The 23,036-nt window shown below is 38.2% G+C and overlaps 1 protein-coding gene across 1 annotated transcript in view; it reads right to left on the bottom strand.

The window, feature by feature from the left end:
• The window catches only part of LOC135220917 (transcriptional regulator ATRX-like), a 507,237-nt gene that overhangs the window by 248,288 nt on the left and 235,913 nt on the right, over positions 1-23,036 (bottom strand). Inside the window, 1 exon segment of the mRNA XM_064258551.1 lies at positions 11,868-11,984. Within this exon segment, the coding sequence (XP_064114621.1) occupies positions 11,868-11,984 (117 nt within the window).

Below are 23,036 nucleotides of genomic sequence, written 5' to 3'. Positions count from 1 at the left end.
TAAGGCTCTGGATTAAGCCTAGCAGCCCTCGTGATGTACCTCATTCACAGAAGAATTCTGGGAAGAGGTCCGCACCCCACATGGCTGGAAGCTAGAAGCCTATTAGGTTCATGCCTAATAGTTGCCTCTTGCAATACATGCTTTCAACAATTCCTTCTAGCCGTAAAGAAGTCGAAGGCATCAGCTTGAACTGACTGGAGCTGAGACTTAGCCAGTATTTTGAAGAGTGGTTCGGTGGCATAAGAAAGGGCAGCCATCTCCGTGATGATAAGGGAGTTAAGTGATCTCCCAAATCTCGTACGGGCTGTCGAACAAACAAACTCTGCCTGAATAAGGCTTATCAGGCAGTCTAGGGAGCTTTTTGCCAAACTGGTCCATCGCACAGTCTGGTTTCAGCTTCCCTACTGAGAAAGTGGCAGGCAAGTTTCTCCCACAGTTTCTCCGAAGGCAGGAAAGAGTCGGAGATGTTGGTTCCGCCTCCCTCAATTGTGGAACGGGTTCATCCTTAAGGACGGCTTGGAGAGTCGTTTCCACCATCTTAGTTGCAAAAGGAAGAGAAGCCTCCTCCTCCGTGGCAAAGATAGTGAAAGGGCTCTTGAATGCCTGGAGTTTGGTATTCGTACAATCCCAATCCTCCAGGCAGTGAACCCATTCCCTCTGCGCATGATCCCTACTGTAAAGAACAGTCTCTCTAGAGATTTTATCCTCTCTATTGAGAGCTGTTTCCGTCACTCCTGGCGTAACCCTTATGAAAAGGCTGCAGGTCCAAGTCCCCGGGGGGGTTAAAGAAACCTTGAAAGTCCCCTGGCCCAAATTCCCCTTTCTTTGTTTTTCCAAACAAAAACTCCGGAATTGGGAAGATCATGCCATCCTTGAAGGGGGGGGGGGGCATAAGCTGCCACCCTCCAAGGATTATTCATAGAGAAAGCTGGCAGGGATTTCATATGGAGGTAGCTGGACTAGACCAGTACCTGCCACAGGGAAAAGTTCGCTTGCCAGGAAAGGGGGCTGAGTGAGGCCAGTGAAACGGTCATTCATGTTCTCTAACACGGTTAGAGAGGTCTTGGATTGACTGACCAGACTGGTTAGTGGTACTGGAGAGTTGAGCAAACATTTGCTCAAATTCTCGTACCGAGAGAGCCGACCGTCTCTCCCATTGTTGCAACACTCCTGCTGAGAAGGTGGTGGGATCAAAAGCACTAGGTCCCGCCACCCCAACAGGAGTTACCGGAGTGGATCCGGTGGATGCCGGAGAAGGCACTGGCTCGGCAGGAGCGCGGGCCTTCTCCTTAGAAGCCTTGCTTCTTGAGCTCTTCGAGTGAGAAGAGCTAGGCTTAGCCTTCACCGCGTCGGCGTAGGATGTCGTAGACTTCCTTGCCGAAGAAGACGACGACTTTTTGGAAGTCGTCTTATGGAGGGTCTTCTGTTCTCTCTGTCCCTTCACTTTCGGGGGTACAGAGAGAGCGGGTGAACGCGATGGGATCTCAGATCCCGTGAAGCCTTGAAAAGAGGAAGAAGAAGGGACAGGAGAAGAAGATCCAGGAGCACTCAAAGGTAGTCCTTGAGCGCCCGAAACACCTACCTCGACCAACAAGTCCTCTGCACCTACCGCCATTGGCTCAAGGTTAAGATCCAGGTTTGCGACGTCTGGAACCGGCTCCTGTGTCGAGACGGACCCAAACGCCTGCTGCACCTCCTGCTGGATTGAAGCTATGAGTGGGGCTGCTGAGATGGGGTCAACATATCCCGTCGCCTTGCCTCCGGGGAAGATCTGAATGGCCAGCTTCTTGTCTAAAATGTAAGGCTGGCCCTTGGCGGCGTTTTTGCCGAAGCCGCCTACCCAAGCTTTCAGGGTTGCTAGGGCGACTTCTTTCACGGCGGCAGCCTGAAAGAGAAGGCGATATGAAGCTTCTATCGGCGGAGATACAGCTTAAAGTAGCTTAAAACTAAAGGTAAACCACTGATAACAGGAAATTTGTCCAGGAATCTACTTACCCCACCCAAAAGCTGACTCACGAGGTCGTAGCAGATGGTGCATGCTCAAGGGGGGGGGTGCCAGGAACAATCATCCCCGTTTGTGGGTAGTGGCACCACGGGGGCGTGGGTCCTGCATTCCTCATGGGCACAGGGGTCGTACAGTACTGCGTTGCAGCCTGGATCCTGGCAGTTAGTACCCTGTAAGTGGAGGGATACATGAGTATCGGGTACACACTTACAGCCTAACATAGACTCCGCTGCATGCCGGAGTATGTAAGTTAGATTAAAACTAGTGCTCCGCCGCAATACGTGTGGTTAGATAGGCGGTTGGTTGGAGTCTGCAGCGTACGCCGGAGACAAGAAAATGGTCCAACCAGGAGTGGTGAGGAGCCCACGAAACCACGACGGAGAACGACGGAGATAGTACGTAAAAACTATAAATAAACAAATAAATCACCGTATCAGTAAGGGTATGTATCCTTATAGAATAAGACATGATTCTTTCCGACTACTAGAGGAGTGCCCGGGTAAGAAGCAAGCTCTCCTCCGGTAGCGGAAAACAGGATATACTAGGCAAGCTATATAGACCACTGGTAAATCCCACCCCGACCGCTGGCGGAGCCAGAAACGACCTATAACCGAAGGGGCCCCCGGCTTCAGCGGGGGCTCCGTCCGTTATGGTAGGGGAAGGGTAGGGAATGGGGGAGAATGAGGGAATCCCGACGTGAACGCGGCGGGCGAGAGAGAGGGGGTGGCCAACCCCCTCCTCCCAACTACTACCCGTCGGGTAACCTGGTACCCGAGACAAGTGGTCATCCCGGCCCCCAGCTGGTATGGGGCTCCTCTGGCCCCCTCAGAGGGAGAGGGAGGGAGGCTACAATGGTTGTCATGACAACCGAGGAGACCCGACCAAACCCCTCCCTACCACGTGGAAGGGAGGGAAGGGGGAGGATAAGGTGCCTAATGGGACACGTGATCGGAGGTGGCCCAGGACGCGATAGCAACACAACCACAGAGGCGCCACGTGAACCCAACTGTACCAACACATGGTACAAGGCACCTAGGCTAGCCTAACACCCTAAATAACACTGATAAATAATAAATACATCGTAAAAGAATAGAAGGGACACTTGAGTAAAAGAGAAAGAAGCCTAGGAGGAGGCGAACTGATCCGAAGAGCAGTCGACTACTCGGAGCCAGCAGTAGCCGATGAAGAGCAAGAGCTGGGATGCTGGGGCGAGAGAAAACACAGTATAGCCCTAAATACCAAACTAAAAGATCAAAAGGTAAAAGGTATAGGGCTGTGTACCCTAAATCTAAAATACGATGTAATAAGACGCAACGTAAAATAGAGCCCATAAGCATAAGATGTCCCAGTATGGGAGACCGGGAAATCTTAACAACACGAGGCGGCTCATGGCCGCCACGAGTCAACCGGGAGACCGTATATGACCTAAAAAACGGAAAATACTGGTCCCTGGAAGACTGAAATACAAAAATTATTACTTATCGGGCACTTAACTTAGCCGAAGCGATAGCAGCACGTTCCATCGTGGAATAGATAAATCCAAAGAAGCGAAAACAACACGAGCAAAAGAATTACAACTGGCGTTGTCGAGCTAAAATATAAAGGATGGCCGCTAGAGGCGGCTGCTTCTTCCGCTTGGCGTGCGGTAAGTAGTAGTAGTAGCGGACGCATCACCCTTTGGTATCAGCTCTCTCAGGTGGGGGATTTTGTGATGGAAGGTCTAAATGGTAAATGACTCGTGGTAGTGATCTCACTCGCCCCTATTACCATACCGACAATTCTTTTATAGAGTGAGCGAGTCAGTTTAACTGACATTTTCTTGATTTTATTTTTTCTCTGGTAATATTAGGATTAATTTACCTAGAAATAATGAACTTGAGGATATTTCATAGGCCGACACGAGCTGAGCCCAGAAAAGAAATATGTAACCAAGAAATATGAAAGTGCAATCATGTACTGGAAGTGGATTTTATAATATTTCACACACTTTACAATTAACACAATAAAAGCAGCCCCTGGTCAATTGGAGGGGTTCTGTTCCCAGCCGAGCACTGCTGGCCAAAAATTGTTGGTAACAGAAAATTGGTGACAATTATGGTAATAAATGGCATTTATGACACTGTTGAGAGCCGATAAACATCCTACTGTCGCCAAAAATCGCTTCCTGTTGCTGAAAATCTGGTCAATGATATCATTAGCAAAGTGCTGTACAACCAGAATGCTGTTAACTAACACCTCTGATAAGCGGGGCCTGCCTGTAAGTTATAAATAAGCCACCAATAAACCAGATGTTGCAAAAGGTATGTAAGTATAGTATTTACAAAGCAAAGATTACAAACAACTGAAAAAGCTGTAATTGTGATTAAAAGTTAGTGATAGCATTTCTGAGGCCATTATGTGTGCAGAAGCAAAGCAGTTGATATGACATGTAGATGTAAACAGTCCATGGGTGCTAAAGTGAATCTTTCAAGGCTAGTAAAGTGGTTTTGACAAAATCATTTCAATATCCTCAATTGTAATAAGCTTCATAAAGCCTGGGATGGTTTTTCTTTAAAAACTTTTAATTCACCATTGAGGATACTGTGGCCGGAGACATGGAGGGCTTTGAGGATGACACCCAAAGCTGAGACTAATCCCGTTATTGAGAATATTGTGTGTCTGGGGAGGCCTAAGATTTAATGATAGATTTTCAGCTAGCTACAGGGATGTCAGGTGATGGGAACAAACAAAGGTAGGTCACACTATCAGATAGAAGTTCTCTCCTTTTAGTTAAATGTGACCCCATAAAAGTGGTGGCAGACAGGAAAGGCAATCAGGCCTATGGATTACGTTTCTGGAGAAACTGGGGATTACGTATATAGGAGTAGGGAATTACGTAGATATTAAAAAAAAGGGATTATGGTTACAGTGTTCCCCCTATCTTGAAAGTTTAAATTATCTTCCTTCTTCTTCTTCTTCCTAGCTTAAACCCATTTTTATATGGGGTCGCCATTGCGAATGAATTGTCTCCATCGATTTCTGTCCTGTGCCTCGTTATCATTTATACCTTTCAATTCCATATCTTCCCCTACACAATAACGCCATCTCTTTCTTGGTCTTCCGTTCTTCCTTCTACCCTGCACTTCCATTTCCATCGTATGTCTTCCAACATGACGTTCCTCCCTTCGTAACTGGTGTCCATACCATCAAAGCCTTCCTTCCTGTATTTTCTTTGATATTTCAGCTACCTTTGTCGATCCTCTTATATACTCATTTCTAATCCTATCTTCCCTTATTACTCCCGACATCCATCTCAACATTCTCATTTCTGCTACACCCATCTTCTTCTCCTCTGTTTTCCTCATACTTGCTGTTTCTGTTTCATATAACACTGGTGGTCTGACCACCGTCCTATGGAACTTTCCTTTCAATTTCAGAGGGACCTTCTTGTCACAGAGGACCCCTGATGCAGACCTCCAGTTATTCCATCCTGCCTGAATTCGGTGTCTCACCTCTTGGTCCATATTCCACTATCTTCTAATACGGACCCTAAGTACTCGAATTTCTGTACTTTCTATATTTCTTCCCCACCCAATCTTATGCTACTTCCACCGTCCTCAGTAATACTGGAACACATATATTCGGTTTTTTATCTGCTTATTCTCATTCCTCTCCCCTCAAGTGCTGCTCTCCACCTCTCCAACCTCCCCTCCAACTCCTCCCTCCCCTCTGAATACAACAAAATGTCATCCGCGTATAATATGCACCATGGCACTGCTTCTCTAACATCCCTGGTCATTACATCCATCACGATGTTGAAGATGAATGGGTTAAGTGCTGACCCCTGGTGTAATCCAACTCCTATCTCAAATCCATCCATCTCTCCAACACTACTCCTCACTCTAGTATACACATTCCTGTACATCTCCTGAATAATTCTGACATACTTTTCTGGCACCATCTTCTCCCTCAAACATCTCCATATTTCTTGCCTTGGCACTCTGTCATAGGCCTTCTCAAGGTCTATGAATACCAGATGCAGGTCTCGTTGTTTTTCTCTTGAATTTCTCCATTAGCTGCCTTATGCAAAATATTCCATCCGTTGTGCTGCTTCCCTTCATAAATCCTAACTGTTCCTTCCCTACTCTAACTTACTCTCTCAGCCTGCTATCTATCATTCTTTCCAAAATCTTCAACGTGTGAGATATTAGTTTTATAACTCTATAATTACTGCATTCCTGGACATCACCTTTACCTTTAAATATAAGTATCAATATGCTTTCCCGCCATTCTTCTGGTATCTTTTCCTGTTCGAATATTTTTACCATCAGATCATACAAGATGTCTACCCCTTCCTCTCCTAAGGCTTTCCAAACTTCGACTGGGATTAAGTCAGGTCCTGTTGCCTTCCCATTCCTCATTCTTTTAAGGCTCGTATCACTTCATCCCTAGATATCCCCGTTACCATTCCCATGTTTACTTGTCCATCCTCTCTTACAGGTCTTTCATTTTCTTCATTTAGCAGTTGTTCGAAATACTCTTTCTATATTTTCAGGATGTCTTCTTCCTTTTATGGCCGTACCATTCCTATCTTTCATTTGCTTAATATGGGTGATGTCCTTTGTTCTTTTATTTCTTACTTTTGACAGTTTGAGCATCCTAGTCAACCCTTCCTTGGTTTCCAGTTCATTATAAACCTCTTCATATGCCCTTGCCTTAGCTTGAGCTACCACCCTTCTTACTTCTTTGTTTCTTTCTCTTAATCTTTCTCTGTCCTCCTACAGCTGAGACTCTTCAAATCTCTTCTTTACCTCCCTTTTACCCTTCACCACTTCCCCCACCTATTCTCCCCACCACCAGCTCTCCTTTTCCTCCCATACTATTCCAGATGTTTCCCCTAGTATCTCCTTTCCATGTCTTTTAATCACTGATGCATTATGCCTCCACCATTCTCCCACATCTTCAATTCCCAGATCAACCTCTCCCAGCACTCTTCTCCTGAACTCTCTCTTCTAATCATTATCCCTCTCTAACAATTTATACCACTTGATTTTCTTTACCCCATTCGTTTTAGTTTTCTTTTCTCTTTTCATCTTTAAATCCATACAAAGGAGCCTATGTTGGGTGGCCACGTGGTCACCTGGGATAACTTTACAATTCCTAAATTCCACCAGCCTTGATCTATTGTAAAGGAGGTAATCTATTTGTGTGCATCTACCGCCACTCCTGTATGTTATCAAGTGCTCCCTCTTTCTTTTGAAGAATGTGTTCACTATCCTGAAAGTTCAAATACCAAATGTATACTTGAAGTATCATCTAAATCAAATATACCATTGAATTGGTATTATTAATATCATTTCAAAGTCATATGAAACATTTCACCATTAGAAATATATAAACAGCCAATAAAAGAGAGAGAGAGAGAGAGAGAGAGAGAGAGAGAGAGAGAGAGAGAGAGAGAGAGAGAGAGAGAGAGAATAAGTATATGCAAAACCTTATCAATTTCCAAAACTGGGTTAATGGCGCTTGTGTTAGCTAAGTATCGGCGGCAATCCTCAAATCTTCCTGGCCAAGGCTCCAAAAGTCCAATCCAGGAAACTAAATACTTCTATCACTCTGAACAGGTTCTTCACAAGAGTCAAAAGTCCGGAGCCAAAACATTACTTTTGCTGAAGTGTACACTGATCTGTTAGCATCTACTAGACCAGAGAAGTCCACTTGAGAGGAGGCAACTCACGTTGGTGGAGGCAAACGAGTCTATACTCCTTTCGATGAGTGTTGAAAGGAGTCGACAGCGAAAGAGCAAGTACACTGATCCGAGCACACTGGTGCCAGGATGTGTCTGTCACCAGAATCATCCTGACACACTGATGACAATTAGCCTGAACCCTGAATGACCTGATCAGGCACAAAACTAAACGATGGTTGTGGATTCCAATGCTCTTTCGACTTCTTTACTGGAGGAGTTGAACAACCCGTGAATAAGGAATGTCTCTTCAGAGGGTTAGAGACCACAGCACAACTAGGTTTTCACTTTTTTCAGGTGATGAAACTGCTGAGTTGGAAGAAAATTGCGTTTAATTTACATCTACACCTTTCCAATGGTGCTTAATCAAAGCAAGCCCTCGAGTCAACAGGCTCGACGGAGTCTATGACTGCCAATGGACAACTCACCGCCCCTGGCTCCCTTCGACCTCCATTACGTCTTTTTCCAGGTGTGGGGGAGAGGGACAGTGACCTTTGCCTAGGAGAACTGGGACGACGGACAGCCACCTCCTCAGGCACAACACTGACACCAGGCACTTCACTGTTCTTGGCAAGGGTCAATTGCCTGACAAAAGCACAAAATGATATCCCTATATCCATTACAGATTTGGCCAAAAACTCAAATTTCTTGCCAATTTTAGACTATCAAGTTGGCAATGGTGTCAAGATTGGAAGCATGGACTACCTGAACAGGAGTTAGTGGTAAAATGTAGGAGGGCTAATGATAGGAGAGATGTTAGATAAAATAGGGAAGATAAATTAGACTTCTTTGCCTCTAAAGGCAAAGGAGTTGCCTAAATGCTAGACTTACTCTAGGCCCCAAGAGCCGCCTTTCTCTTCCTAGCCTTTACCATCTTCTCTGAATATTATACTTAACCCCCTCGGGACCATGACATTTCTACAACAGCATGGAAGGTGCAATGACACTCCCCGTGATATTTATATGTCGTCATAAATCTGATGATTTTCTTCATTTTATTTGCATTTTTACTGAGAAACCATGTGTAAGAACAGTGATATCTCTTCCGAGGAATATGTTCCTTCTGAAGAAGAGTATAAGAGTGGTGACGAGCTCTTAAGTGATGAAATAAGTGAAATAAGTGATAATCACATGGAGAACGAGAGGTGGAAGGTGGGTTTACATGTTACCAACATACTCAAGGATCATTGTCCAACAATGTTGCCAGACTTTCGTGACATCTTTTCGATAAATAGAGCGCGTGGGGATGCACTTTTCCTTATACCTGGGGATGCATATATACTATATATATATATATATATATATATATATATATATATTTATGATAATGTGATGAAAACTTTGTCCAAAGGCTAATGAGAGAGCTGCATAATTTTTTCATGAAAATCCCCAGAAAAAAGGGGAAAATGCTCGGGTTGATATGGAGAGAAGTAAAAGTAAATGTTATATACAGAAAAGACCCAGACCTTGATTGTATTAGAACTCAAAATAATCAGATTTCAACGGAAAATTTTGAGTAAATGTTGCAGCTGAGCTCAAACAAAAATCCAGAAACCAACCCGAAGAATCCTATGACTTTTATAAACAAAGTGGTTCGGTCGGTAGCCACTAATATACATTGTTCCCATTCTCATTTGGTGAGGAAAATGGTAAGAACCATGATTGAACTCAAGATTATTGAAAATTATAATGGCGAATGTAACAGTACGTAGAAAGACGTTACAAATGGTATAAAAAATTCCAAGAAATCATAACTAGGAAATGCAATAAGTAAATTAACTAAAAAAAAAAAAAAAGGATGAATTTTTATATGAACGTGACAACCGAAGCATTATGAAACCGTATGATGCAAGGAGAAACAGTTTGGACAAACGTTTGGCGAATGTAACAGCAAGTAGTAGTAATGTCGTGTAGAGAGACTATATAAATGGTATAAAAATAATCATAACTAGGAAATACGTACAATGAAACTAAAGAAAAGGTTGAACCTACAAACGTAGCAATATGAAACAGTGTGATGTGTGGAGAACGGGTACGTATGACAACTTTGACAAACGTTAACAGTAAGGCGTAGTAATGTACACGTCATTACTACGCCTTACTGTTAACGTTTGTCAAAGTCGTCAGACGTACCCGTTCTCCAAACATCACACTTTCATATTGCTACGTTTGTAGGTTCAACCTTTTCTTTAGTTAATTTATTTTGCTATCTTTGTTCAACCTTTTCTTTAGTTAATTTATTTTGCTATCTTTGTTTTCTTTAGACTTCATTGTATTTCCTAGTTATGATTATTTTTATATTTTTATACATAGGTGTGAGATGTTACACATTCTACAAAAATGTAAAGAAATCATAACTAGGAAATATAATACACATTCTAAAGAAAAAGACAGCAAAATAAATTAGCTAAAGAAGGGGTTGAATTTTTACATATGTATATGAACTTGTGAAAGGGTATCGTAAAGTACTATCGTAATACATATATGACAGTAAGAATATGCACTAAGAATGGTAATACAATGGTTTTAATGATAATGAATGTTCAATAATAATGAATTATGACTTAAATATGATAATATAAGTAATAATCTAAGAAAATGTTGATAAAATATGACTTTCAGATGATGTCAATATCATTACACAATATGTATATGTACGATAAACTCTACGGTAATTTAGCAGACTCGACATGCGTCCAAATCGAGTTACGACGTTTTGCAGAACCAATTGCGGTCGTAAGTTGGTCACTACCTGTATAAAGGAAGATGAATTCTGTAAAGTATTTGCTAGCTTCGATGAGAGCAGCCTTTGATTAATTTTCTATGGTGGTAAGATATTTAATTCACAAATTTTTGTTTTTCATTAAATGTATTGCATGACTAACTTTTTCAATTTACAGCATCATTTTACCAACGAATAAAAAAATACATGAATCTTTGTGAATCGTAAATGAAGTTATCAGCTGACAAAATACATATGGCAGCTACTTTGTTTACGTTCGGGAAATAGAGGTTGCACTTATTAAAAGCCTAGAACAGCCATAAACTAAAATCATTAATAAAATAACAATAATAATAAAATATTCTCAGATAAATAAAACAACATTTATATTTATTGTCTGTTGTCGGGAAATCCAAATCCTAGGCTTGGCCTAGTGCCAAACTCTTGCACATTTCCATAACTAGGCAAGTCCATACCACATGTAATGTTCAATCCCAAATTTTTTGGCCATAAAAGCGGTCTTTAAATATCAAACCTTACAAGAGTATATACGTACAATAAACAATATTTGAAGGTTTTTTAATGAAAAACACAATAAAAATGCAGTTAATATAGTTTTCAATAGACACCCAAATTATTCAAAGTAAGGTTTTCTTAGGATTTTTTATGATTTTCGACAATTTTCTGGCTTACGACACATCTCAAGAACATAACCCCCATTGTAAATAGGGGACTGCCTGTACTTCATTTTTCTGTATCTACTATAAAATCCATTTTTTTTGTAATCTTTATTTATTGTACTTAATGCAAGCAGTCATATGATTTTGCTGCAGTACTAATACCTGGTTATCAGGAGCTATCTCAGCCCCAATAAAGGAGCAGGCTTCAGCTCTGATATCTGAAAAACACAGTTGACCCCATGGTTTCCACACAAGAGACTGTGAACTTGCGTTTGAAAATTCCTGCCACTATCCCCCCCCCCCCCCCTCCCCCCCCCCCCCCCTCCAACAAAGGGTAAAATGATGAATGATAATACATACTTAAGTCTTCAATTTAAACATTATTTCTCCAAAAAAAAAAAAAAAAAAAAAAAAAAAAAAAAAAAAACTGTAGCACTTCAACATAATAAGGCACTTTGCAGGTCTGGCCTTCTGATAAGTAGCAATGTCCATTATAGCTTGCATTTTATTTTCTATATATCTGGCAGCTAACAGCAATTCCACTTAGTTCCTAATCTAAACTTACCTGGACTTTGTGACTTAAAATTGTATTTATGAGATTTATTTAAAAATTCAAGAACTCTAAAATGGTAGCCAAGCAAAAAAATAATAAGAAAGTAGCATATAAGAACAAAATTCCATTGGTTTCCAATCAAGTTGAGGTGTTAATTATAAGGCAATAACTTCAGTACATACCTGTAATGTTTTGCCAAGCCCCATACAATGAGCAAGGATGCAGCCACTGCCTGGTTTTTTTTCAAGCATTTCAAGACTTTCGATGGTCGAGTCCCACATAAATTTAACACCCTTGGCCTGCGAAGAGATGAATCAAGTCATTACATCCAGTGCAATCAACATAGAGATATTTTACTATTAAAAAGTTGGTCCTTACAGTAATTATCAAAATTTTTAAAGTAAATAATTTCCCTTGAGTTCTTGTTGGCAGAGCCAGAAATCGAACCCAGACCCTGAGATCCGTATTATGAGGTGAAATGAAATCATTAACCCTTAAAAGCCGAATGGACGTATTAAATCTCGAGTCAAAATGTCTCCCGTATGCCGAATGGACGTACCATACGTCGACTCAAATTTTTTTTTTTTAAATTCGCGGAAAAATACTTATAGACCTACCAGCCGAAAACTTTTGATCACGCACCTTGGGGGATGCTGGGAGTTCACGGATCGAGGTGTTGTTTTATTTACAATCGTTACACGGGCGCACAAGCGCGAATTTCTTTCTTGCCGCACTAAAAAGTATCTGTGATACATCTCGGAAATTATTTCGTCACTTTGACATAATTTTTGTACCATTTTAAATTAGCCGTTACATGGAGTATTATATATGAAAATGTGCGCATTTTTATGTAGAATACAATACTCATGATTGTAGCTTTTATCAGTTTTGAAGTATTTTTTCTTATATAAATAACAATGTGCCAAAATTTCAACCTTCGGTCAACTTTGACTCTACCGAAATGGTCAAAAAACGCAATTGTAAGCTAAAACTCTTATATTTTAGTAATATTCAATCATTTACCTTAATTTTGCAAACTAATTGAAAAGTCATTTCTAGCCACAATTATTTTCGATTTGAGGTGGTGAATTTATGAAAAAACTTTTTCCTTACGTCCGTGCGGTAACTCTTCCGAAAAAAATCATACATGTGATTGTGGTAATGTTTGCACCATTTTAAAAATTAGCCGTTACATAAAAGTTTTATATATGGAAATGTGCGCATTTCATGGCACAATACAACTAAAAACCAAAAAACCAAACCCATGGTTGTAGATTTATCAATTTTTGAAATATTTTCATATTCAAAAAATGATAAGTGACAAATTTTCCAACCTTCGGTCAACTTTGACTCTACCGAAATGGTCGAAAAACACAATTGTAAGCTAAAACTCTTATATTCTAGTAATATTCAAGCATTTACCTTCATTTTGCAACAAATTGGAAGTCTCTAGCACAATATTTCGATTTATGGCGAATTTAGTGAAAACAAAAAAATAACATTTTCTTTACGTCCGCGACCAAGATAACTCTTCCGAAAAAATCATACGTGCGATTGTGGTAATGTTTGCACCATTTTAAATTAGCCGTACATAAATTTGTTTTATATATGAAAATGTGCGCAATTGGTTTCAATGTAGAATACAACAAAAAATAATTGAAGGTTGTAGCTTTTCTCATTTTTGAAATATTTGCATATAAATCACGATAAATATAAAAAAAACCACGTTCGGTCAACTTTGACTCAACCGAAATGGTCGAAAAATGCAATTGTAAGCTAAAACTCTTACAGTCTAGTAATATTCAGTCATTTATCTTCATCTTGAAACAAATTCGAAGTCTCTAGCACAATATTTAGATTTATGGTGAAATTAAAAAAAAAAAACTTTCCTTCCCGCTTGCGCACGAAATTCTTCACCATAAATCTCCGAAATGCGTACGTCCCATTCTCGGAATATTTGCTCCATTTCATATTTAGGCATTTCATAGGAGTTTTATATATGAAAATGTGCGCAATTTCATGTAGAATAAAACGAAAAATATTTGAAGGTTGTAGCTTTTTCTTATTTCTGAAATAATTGCATATAAAAAATATATATATAAAAAAAATCGACATTCGGTCAACTTTAACTCGTCAGATAAGGTCGAAAACTGCATTTGTAAGCTAATACTCTTACAGTTTAGTAATATTCAATCATTTGTCTTCATTTTGAAAGAAATTGGAAGTCTCGAGGGACATATTTAGATTTATAGTGAATTTTTGAAAAAAATATTTGTTTACGTACGCGCGTTACGAAATTCATGCATTGTGATAATATTTTTCTGTGTTTGAATTTTATCGTTTTCAAAAATTTTGTTTACGTCGCGCGTACGAATTCATGCATTGTGATAATGGTTTCTGTGTTGCTTTGATCGTTTTACAATGTGGTATATACCAAAATGATCGCAATTTAGTGTACATTACAACGAAAAACAAAGTAACTTGTTACCTTTAACCGTTTTGCGCACAGCGCGATTTGAATACAATTATATATGAAATTTCGTTTTTGCGCTATCATATATCGCATTATTTACATATGATAATGATAATTTTTTTCATTTTTGATGGTTGCATACTAAACTTCAGCCAAAAAAAAAAAAAAAAAAAAAAAAAAAAAAAAAAAAAAAAAAAAAAAAAAAACAAAAAAAAAAAAAAAAAAAAAAAAAAAAAAAAAAAAAAAAAAAAAAAAAAAAAAAAAAAAAAAAAAAAAACTCTTAATCTTGAAAACTAAGTGCGCTGTGATTTTTTGAAAAAAATATTTTTTCCGCTTCCGCGCTCACTCTGAAACACCTCCGGCACACGGGAGAAATTTTTTTTTTTTTACCGCTTCGGCGTTTAAGGGTTAATTACAATAAAACAGAAAATGATCAACTACTTTTTAGTAGTGTTCTTAACCCCCACAGCTTGGGTATCATACATATACAATCACATATAGCTTTGGGGCAGTGGAAAGGTATTGTAGATAATTGATCAAGATTTTGCGCCATACAGTTTGAATGAATTTTGCGGGATTAATGTTCCTAGTTCCATAAATCACTATTGGCAACTCTTCGGATCACCCTATAAGAGTGTGAGTGAGCTGAGGAGCCCTCAGTCTTGGTCGAGGTAGTAAGGGGGAATGTCGTAACAATTTCCCATCCAAGGATGCATCGTAAATATTCCACAATAAATATGCTAGGAATCTGTTCCCGGTTTTATTTCTAATCTTTTGTGATAATTGTTTAAGCTGTAATTTGAACTTGACAAAATAAAATTTTAAAAAAATATTAGAAAGAACGATAATAACTGTAAAATTAGCGTATTTTTCATGACTGGCATAGAGAAAACAAGCTCACAAGGGTGGGAAATATTAACTTACAACTTTCTGTGGAAAGTAAATACATTTCTTTTTTTTTTGGAATTTTTTTTATCCTATGTGAATATACATATATTTCTTCCTCTTTCCATTGATGAGTATTTTTTTAGTTATTCTTTTACAGTAATACACTGAACTTACGCGAGGTTAGGTCCCAGAACCCATCGCGCAAGGGGAAGTTTCGTGTTGTCACAGTCTCTAAAATTGTTAATATGTAAATGCTTACTTCTAGAATTTAAACACTAAATATGACCCTAATCATGCTCCCTAAGTATTAGGCTAACTTTTAAATGGAATTAAAGTTAAAAAAGAAATAATTGATTGGCATAAAAATAGTTAAAGTGACTACTATGTACAGTGAGCCCTCCATATTTGTGTTCTCTGGATTTGTGGATTCAAGGATTCGCAGATTTCTCTCTGAACCACACCTACCTGTTATTTGCAGGAAATTCGCCTATTTGCGGGGTTTCCCAACAAAAATAATCACTAATTAGTGTATTTTGATGTTATTTTCATGACTAATTAAATTTTTATGATACAAAAATGATTTACTAATTTTCAAATACTATATTAGTAAGTTCAATAAGATTAAATGATATCACACAAAAATAATAATTCTCTCTCTCTCTTACAGATATGTATGTCTTTTGCATGATAAATAAATTATTTACTATTTTCATATATTAATATTAATGTAAACAGCACTATTATAAATTCATTAAAGAAAATACTGTAGCGAATTAGTAAGATTTTAGTTTATAAATTTAAAAAATTATGTAAGAATGAAGGAAATCCCAATCTTTCTCTCTAACTCCAGGTACTAAAACTGTCAAATATATCAAGTAATGTGACAGGAGGGAAGGAGCTGTTGTGTTGTTGCCACTAAGTGATCATGTAATTTCTCTCTCTCTCTTAATGAGACGAAAGAATTTTTATAGTATATGTACTGTATGTTTATTAATACTTTCAAATAATAATAATAATGTAACTATGATTACAAAATTCACATTATGTGATAGTATTTTAAAGAAATACAATAATCTACCCATTTCACTCTTTTAAATAAGGTTTTGCCACGCTGGAAGTGTTAGAAGTATTTTCTGAGAGAACAGAGAAATAAACACTATTTTACTGAGATGAAAGAATTTTTATGGTAGATGGGTTTTTATTAATGTTTTAAAATAATAATATAACTGTAATTTCAAATTAAAATTCTTCCCTTCATCTTTCTTTGTAGCCATTTCCCTACCTTCTCTAAACTCCAGAGAAGTTCGAGCTCAGGAAGCTGTCAAATATGTCAAGTAATGTGACAGGGTAGGGGAACAGTACCATATAATGGTCACAGAATTTAATGGTTTTTTATAATATCTCTCTCTCTCTCTCTCTCTCTCTCTCTCTTACTGAGATCATTTTTACGTACATATATGTAATAAGTTTACTATTAATATTTTCCAATAACATACTATATATGGTATTAATATTTTCCAATAATATACTATACATAGTATTAATATTTTCCAATAATACTATAATATGTATAATAATAATAATACTATAACATTAATTACAAAATTCATATGTGAATATTTTAAATACAATAATCTTTCCTTTTCACTCTTTTAAATACTGTAAGGACATTCTCTCTCTCTCTCCAGATATTTATGTCATAGTGTTAACTCTTTCTCTCTCTTGGCTGCATGTGTTAGAAATATGTATGTATGTACGTATATACCTTTAAGGGTATTTATGCTTAAGATTACTGAAATTATATTAATACAATCTCTAAGGTTAATACAGTAATACGATAATTTAAGGTAAATTTGACGTAGGATGTTACATAAGGTATATATTTGGTGTTTCTATTTCTTCCTTATTTTATCTTTCTCTCTCTCAGCAAAAGAACTGATAGACAGACTAATAGATGCTTGTTCAGCCCTCTCTTTCTCTTTTCTCTGGAAAAGACATATGTATTTATGGGAGGGGAAGAAGTATTCCCCACAGAAGTTCATTTCAATCTTTTGATATCATAAGGAGTTATTCTCTCTCTCTCTCTCTCTCTCTCTCTTCTCTCTCTCTCTCTCTCTCTCCTCTCTCTCTCAATCTGTTATTGGCTGTTTATATATTTCTTAGGGTAAAAATGTGTAGAGACTTTGAAATGATATTAATAATACCAATTCAATGGTATATTTGATTTAGATGATACTATAAGTATACATCTGGTATTTGAACTTTCAAGATAGGCAGATATAAGCAATTTTAGAGGGGAGTTATAACTATTCGCTGGTTCGAGCTGTTTGCGGGGGCAGCTGATACCCGCCCCCCCACGAATACAGGGGGAACACTGTACACACTAATCCACTTTTGTACGTATGCTACTAACGTTACCCCCAATTCATGGGATGCCATTTCCTTTTTCCGTCAAGAGTAAAAACTTTCTTTGCATCACTGGGTAAACTTCATAAGTCAGTCATAACAAAGCCATACAATTCAATAAAATAAAGACATGTATGTACATAAGTAATGTTTGCAGAGGGCAAAGGTAAAGTTCAATCAATTAAAAAAAATTTAAAATCATGAACTAGTGTGAGAGCTAACTATGAGAGAGAGAGAGAGAGAGAGAGAGAGAGAGAGAGAGAGAGAGAGAGAGAGAGAGAGAGAGAGAGAGAGAATTACATCATGTGAGGTAAAACTTGGAAGGGGTATCATCTTTAAAAAGTGCGAATGGGATGACATCTTCTGAAAGTACTATGTGCTGTAATTACGTAACATAGTACAAACAGATTGTACCAGCACTTTTCTTCGAGGTTAAGAAAGTAATTTTCACAAAATGACAACTCTGATATGTTTTACTAGTTGATCATGGAATTCTTATATAGTGACAATCACTGAATCACGTACTGCCTTTGTATTATTTTAAAAAATATAAATAGCAAACACAAAATCTCTGTACTGATTTTACACTTAAAAGCATGAAAACTTGTACTACTACATACTTCATTAAACAAAAGTTTCTGAAGGGATATCATCTTTAAAAAGTGAAGTAACTTTGTAAGTGGGTATTGCATCTTATAAAAGTACATATATGCACCAACTGTAGGTGTTGTAATTACCTTTGTATCATATTTACGCATGTACAAAAATAAAAATATTTAATGAATATTTTAAACAGAAAACCTTTAAAACTTAAAAATTTACATAATATATTAAATAAACACTTTTGCATTGTTTTGCAGTGTTTCTGGAAGATTCGCAATATTCGCGCTATTGCGAATATGCGCAAATCGAATCACATAAGTTCCGGGTAAAACCATAATTTGGCCATGGATATATTTTTTTTTTCTTTAAATTGGCCATCCTTAAATTTAGCCCAGTGATGGGTGTATGCACTAGGTTACATTGGCCTGGACTGAGAGGGTTAAAATTAATTTGCTTTGGACAGTCACCATTGAGAACTGGCATGTGTAATATAGATGTAAAAATAGGGTGTTTTACACAGTTTTCCTGACTGTCTTGACTTACCAAACGAATTTAATTTTCTGTAGCTTGTACAGCTATGCTCAAATCTGATGTGACATGATTCTTTTTGTATTGTCCAAAATCTGTCTCAATATAACGTTGCCATGTTATGTTAAACTTGTTTTTTTTATTTCCAATGTCATACATGTCGACAAGTTTGCGAATTCACAAGTAGCACTATTTTCCCTAAGGGTATATAATTATGATCCATATTATGCCTTGGTATAATTTGTAACCTGTGTAATTCAAAGTGATTACTATTTTTTTTTAACATTGCTAAGGTCAAAGCTCAACAGTCATAACATTTTCAAAATAGGAATATGAATTAAAGCAAGTTTTCTTTGAATGCTGAAGTTTTAGGCTGTGTTCAAGCTGCCCCTATGTTGCAAAATTATGTTTTTATGATAGTAAAACAAGGTTTTAATTATACTTATCCAGTAATTACATAGCTATAGTTTCTGTTATTCTCAGCAGTATAGATTCAAATTTCACGGTAGCTACATTGGGAGTGTGACCCCAGTTTCGTCCCCTCGCGAGAAGGTTAGGAATGACAGCAGATTAGCTCATCCTGTTTATACTTCTGTCCCTCAGCAGGGAGGAGGGAGGGTTTTCATTATGTAATTACCGGGTAAGTATAATTAAAACCTTGTTGTATTATGAAAACATTGTTTTTCATTATGCAACTTAACTCTTAAATGCTGAGCCGGTATATCCGAAAGTGTCTCCCATATGCCGGCGGCGTTCACGAGTGAGCGCCAAGCGGGGAGAAGAAGAAGAGAAGAAGAGAAGAAGAAGAAGAAGAAGAAAAAAAAAAAAAAAAAAAAAAAAAAAAAAAAAAAAAAGGTTTGCTTAAAAAAATCACAGTAAGCTTGATTTTCAAGATTAAGAGTTCATTTTTGGCTTCTTTTTTGTCATTGTATTCTACGTGAAATTTTGCACATTTATGTAACTGGCTAATTTAAAATGGTGCAAACATTACGACAATCGGACGAAAAAATTTATGATTTTTTCGGAAGAGTTACAGCGCGGGCGTAAGGAAAAGTTTTTTTCATAAATTCACCACAAATCAAAATATTGTCCTAGAGACTTCCAATTTGTTGCAAAATAAAGGTAAATGATTGAATATTACTATAATGTAATAGTTTTAGCTTACAATTGCGTTTTTTGACCATCTCGGTCGAGTCAAAGATGACCGAAGGTTGAAATTTTGGCACTTATCGTTATTTATATGAAAATATTTCAAAACTGATAAAAGCTAAAACCATGGGTTTTTTTTTGTTGTATTCCACATGAAATTGCGCACATTTTCACATATAAAACTTGATTTAACGGCTAATAAAAAACTGTGCAAACATTACGACAATCGGACGAAAAAATTTGATTTTTTCGGTAGTTACCTACCAAGCAGACGTAGGAAAATTTTTTTTTTTTTTTTTTAATTCACCATAAATCAAAATATTGTGCTAGAGACTTCCAATTTGTTGCAAAATGAAGGTAAATGATTGAATATTACTAGAATATAAGATTTTTAGCTTACAATTGCATTTTTCGACCACATTTCGGTAGTAGAGTCCTAAATTCACCAAAATTTTCGGTTAGAGTCTAAATTCACCAAAGGTTGAAATTTTGGCACTTATCGTTATTTATATGAAAATATTTCAAAACTGATAAAAGCTACAGCCATGAGTTGTTTTTAGTTCTCTTCTACATGAAATTGCGCACATTTTCATATATAAAACTCTTATGTAACGGCTAATATAAAATGGTACAAAAATTATGTCAAGGTGACAAAATAATTTCTGAGATGTGTTGCTGATGCTTTTTAGTGCGATAAGAAAGAAATTCACACTTGCGCACCTGGGTAATGATTGTAAACAAAACAACAGCTTGATCCGTGAACTCCCAGCATCCCCCAAGGCATGTGATTCAAAAGTTTTCGCCTAGTAGTCCTATAACTATTTTTCCGCAAATTTTTTTTAAAAACTTTTTTTTGTCGATGTTTCGTACGTCGGTTCGGCACCAAACAGACAATTTTTGTCAACGTTAAATACGTCCAATCAGCGTTAAAGGGTTAACCAGTAATTACATAGCTGAGTCCCACATTGACAGGAGGTGTATATATGGATATACTCTTCTCTAAAAAATTAAGTCATGTAATGAATTAGAAATAGATAAGCTGCTAGCATTGAAATAATGCTTGTCATTCCTTATTAGTTAAGAGAGGTTGCAGTAGAGACTGCCACTGGTTGGTGCTCAACTTAACCTGTAGTGGTGCACCAGTAAAGCTGAGGGTTGCCTCTACTAAATGGGAAGCCTTGTGGCAAGGAAGTAAAACCAACAACCCCTCCACAATATAATATGTATCGGGTGCTCTGGGTACAATGTACACTATTGTCTCCCTAAACTTTGACCCTTCACTACAAGGTGAAGGTTCGTACAATAGGAAGTAATCCAATGCTTTCTTCCTCGATACCAAGCCAGTAATTAAAATTTTCAAGGTACTGCCTAAATTTTAAAATTTTTCATATAAATATCTTACACTCACAAGAAATGTTGAGCGATCATACTACCCGTAGGTCAAATGCCAAATGGATGTAAGAGATATGGTATATCTCTTGAAAGCTAATGAGGTAGGGGTTGTACTAATATCATTAGCTTTCCTAAGAGGAGGCAATTGCTCCTCGTAAATCTGACAGTTTTACAAGATAAAGTCCTTTAGTGTAAATGGCCCGATGTCTAATCTGAGGACAAGATGCCTACCTGCCATAACATCTTCTGTTAAATCTGGTCTGGGATTCTGCTTCTAGGAAATACCAAACCATCTAGCTAGGTGAAGCTCCATTCTTCCTCCTGCCATAAAGCACTTCAGGCTCTGATAGAATGGGGCTTGTGCTAGACTGTAGTCATTATCCCAAATTTCTATCAAAAGAGACTAGTACTTGCGGCTTAATTTGTCCGCTAGAATGTAAAATCTCCCCTACATGAACCTTGTTAGGATTCTGGTGTGGTTTCGATCTGTCCACAACCACGCTTGATGTAAGAGAAATCTGTTGTATGGTCGAGTGGACAGTTACAACTTTGATTCCAACAGCCTTCACTGAATAGCAGTCAATTCTTTCAAATTGGTGTGCCACCCTCTCTGTCAAACATCCCATGTCCCCCCAATACTTCCTCGTCTCCCAGGAGAGCTCCCCAACCTAGGTCGGTCCCATCTGACTAGAAAACTAGGTTGGGGCTCAGAAAGAGAAGGGACTTCATTTCTAAAAGCCTGTCTTCTGATCTCCACCAAGACAGGTGAAAGGTCCTCCTTTACTCAGATGTCACCTGGAACCCAAGCAAGTCTGGAAATTTTATCCCCGTTCCAGTTTATCTTTAGGAGGAGCTGGAGATTCCTCATGTAGACTTCCTAACGGCACGAACTGTTTTATCGAGTGTAGGGTGCATCGCAGGGTCATCGACTTTGCTGAGCCATCTTGAAGGGCTAGAAAATGGTCCACCTTCTGAAGGCACCTAGTCTGAAAATGGTCCACCTTCTGAAGGCACCTAGTCTATCCTCATCCCAAATAGACTAATTCCTGACAGACTAACTGTGACTTCCTCGAGTTTATCAGAAGTCCCAACTCTTGCGCAAGTGTTTACCTGCATCTTAGCCCCATTGCAAATGGCTGTAACTAGTCTGGATAAAAGTCTTTACTGAGATGATTGGCTTCTTCGGTAGCATACATTTGCGATGGGGCTAAGATGCAGGTAAACACTTGTGGGGCTGTCGAAAGCCCGAAGGACAGAGCTCTGAATTGGTATACTCTCTGAACACAAATCGAAGAAGCTTCTTTAAGTCTTGGTGGATTGGGATATGGAAGTATGCAACTTCCATATCGATGGACACCATCCATTCCCCTTGATGAATAACAAAACTGACTGATTCGTTTCTATTTTGAATTCTGTCTTTTGGACAAAAACAAAGTTCTTACATCTAACATGTGCCTCAAGCCCCCCGAGGCTTTGGCATCTACAAATAGTCAGGTGTAAAAACTGGGAGTTAGCGGATCTACTACTAACTCTATGGCCTTCTTGTGCAAGAGTGACTTAAATTCTCTTGACAAGGTAATAAATGTCTCGAGTTTCCAAGTTGGCTAAAGCTATCAAAGAGCTGCCTAAGGGTGGAACGCCCTTGAAAGGAATGTCACAGCCTCCTCTTCACTCTATTACAATCCAAGGTTCTGCTCCTCTCACTTCTCAGTTCATTCAAATTTGGAGAAACCTTGCTCCTACAGGTGCACAGAGGATTGCCCCCTCACTTCTTAGTGGGGATTTTGGAGGATTATTTCTTATTATACTCTTCCCCTCAATCTACAGAATGAACTCGAGCTTCCCCTGCCACAAAAGGGCTGAGTGCATGTGAAGGGGAAGGGAGTGGGCTGGAAGTGGTATTACAAGAGCA

This window comes from Macrobrachium nipponense, chromosome 2 (genome assembly GCF_015104395.2).
Source record: "Macrobrachium nipponense isolate FS-2020 chromosome 2, ASM1510439v2, whole genome shotgun sequence".
Lineage (NCBI taxonomy): Eukaryota > Metazoa > Arthropoda > Malacostraca > Decapoda > Palaemonidae > Macrobrachium > Macrobrachium nipponense.
Note: the sequence above shows the minus strand (reverse complement) of the source record. Positions and strands in the feature narration are given on the sequence as shown.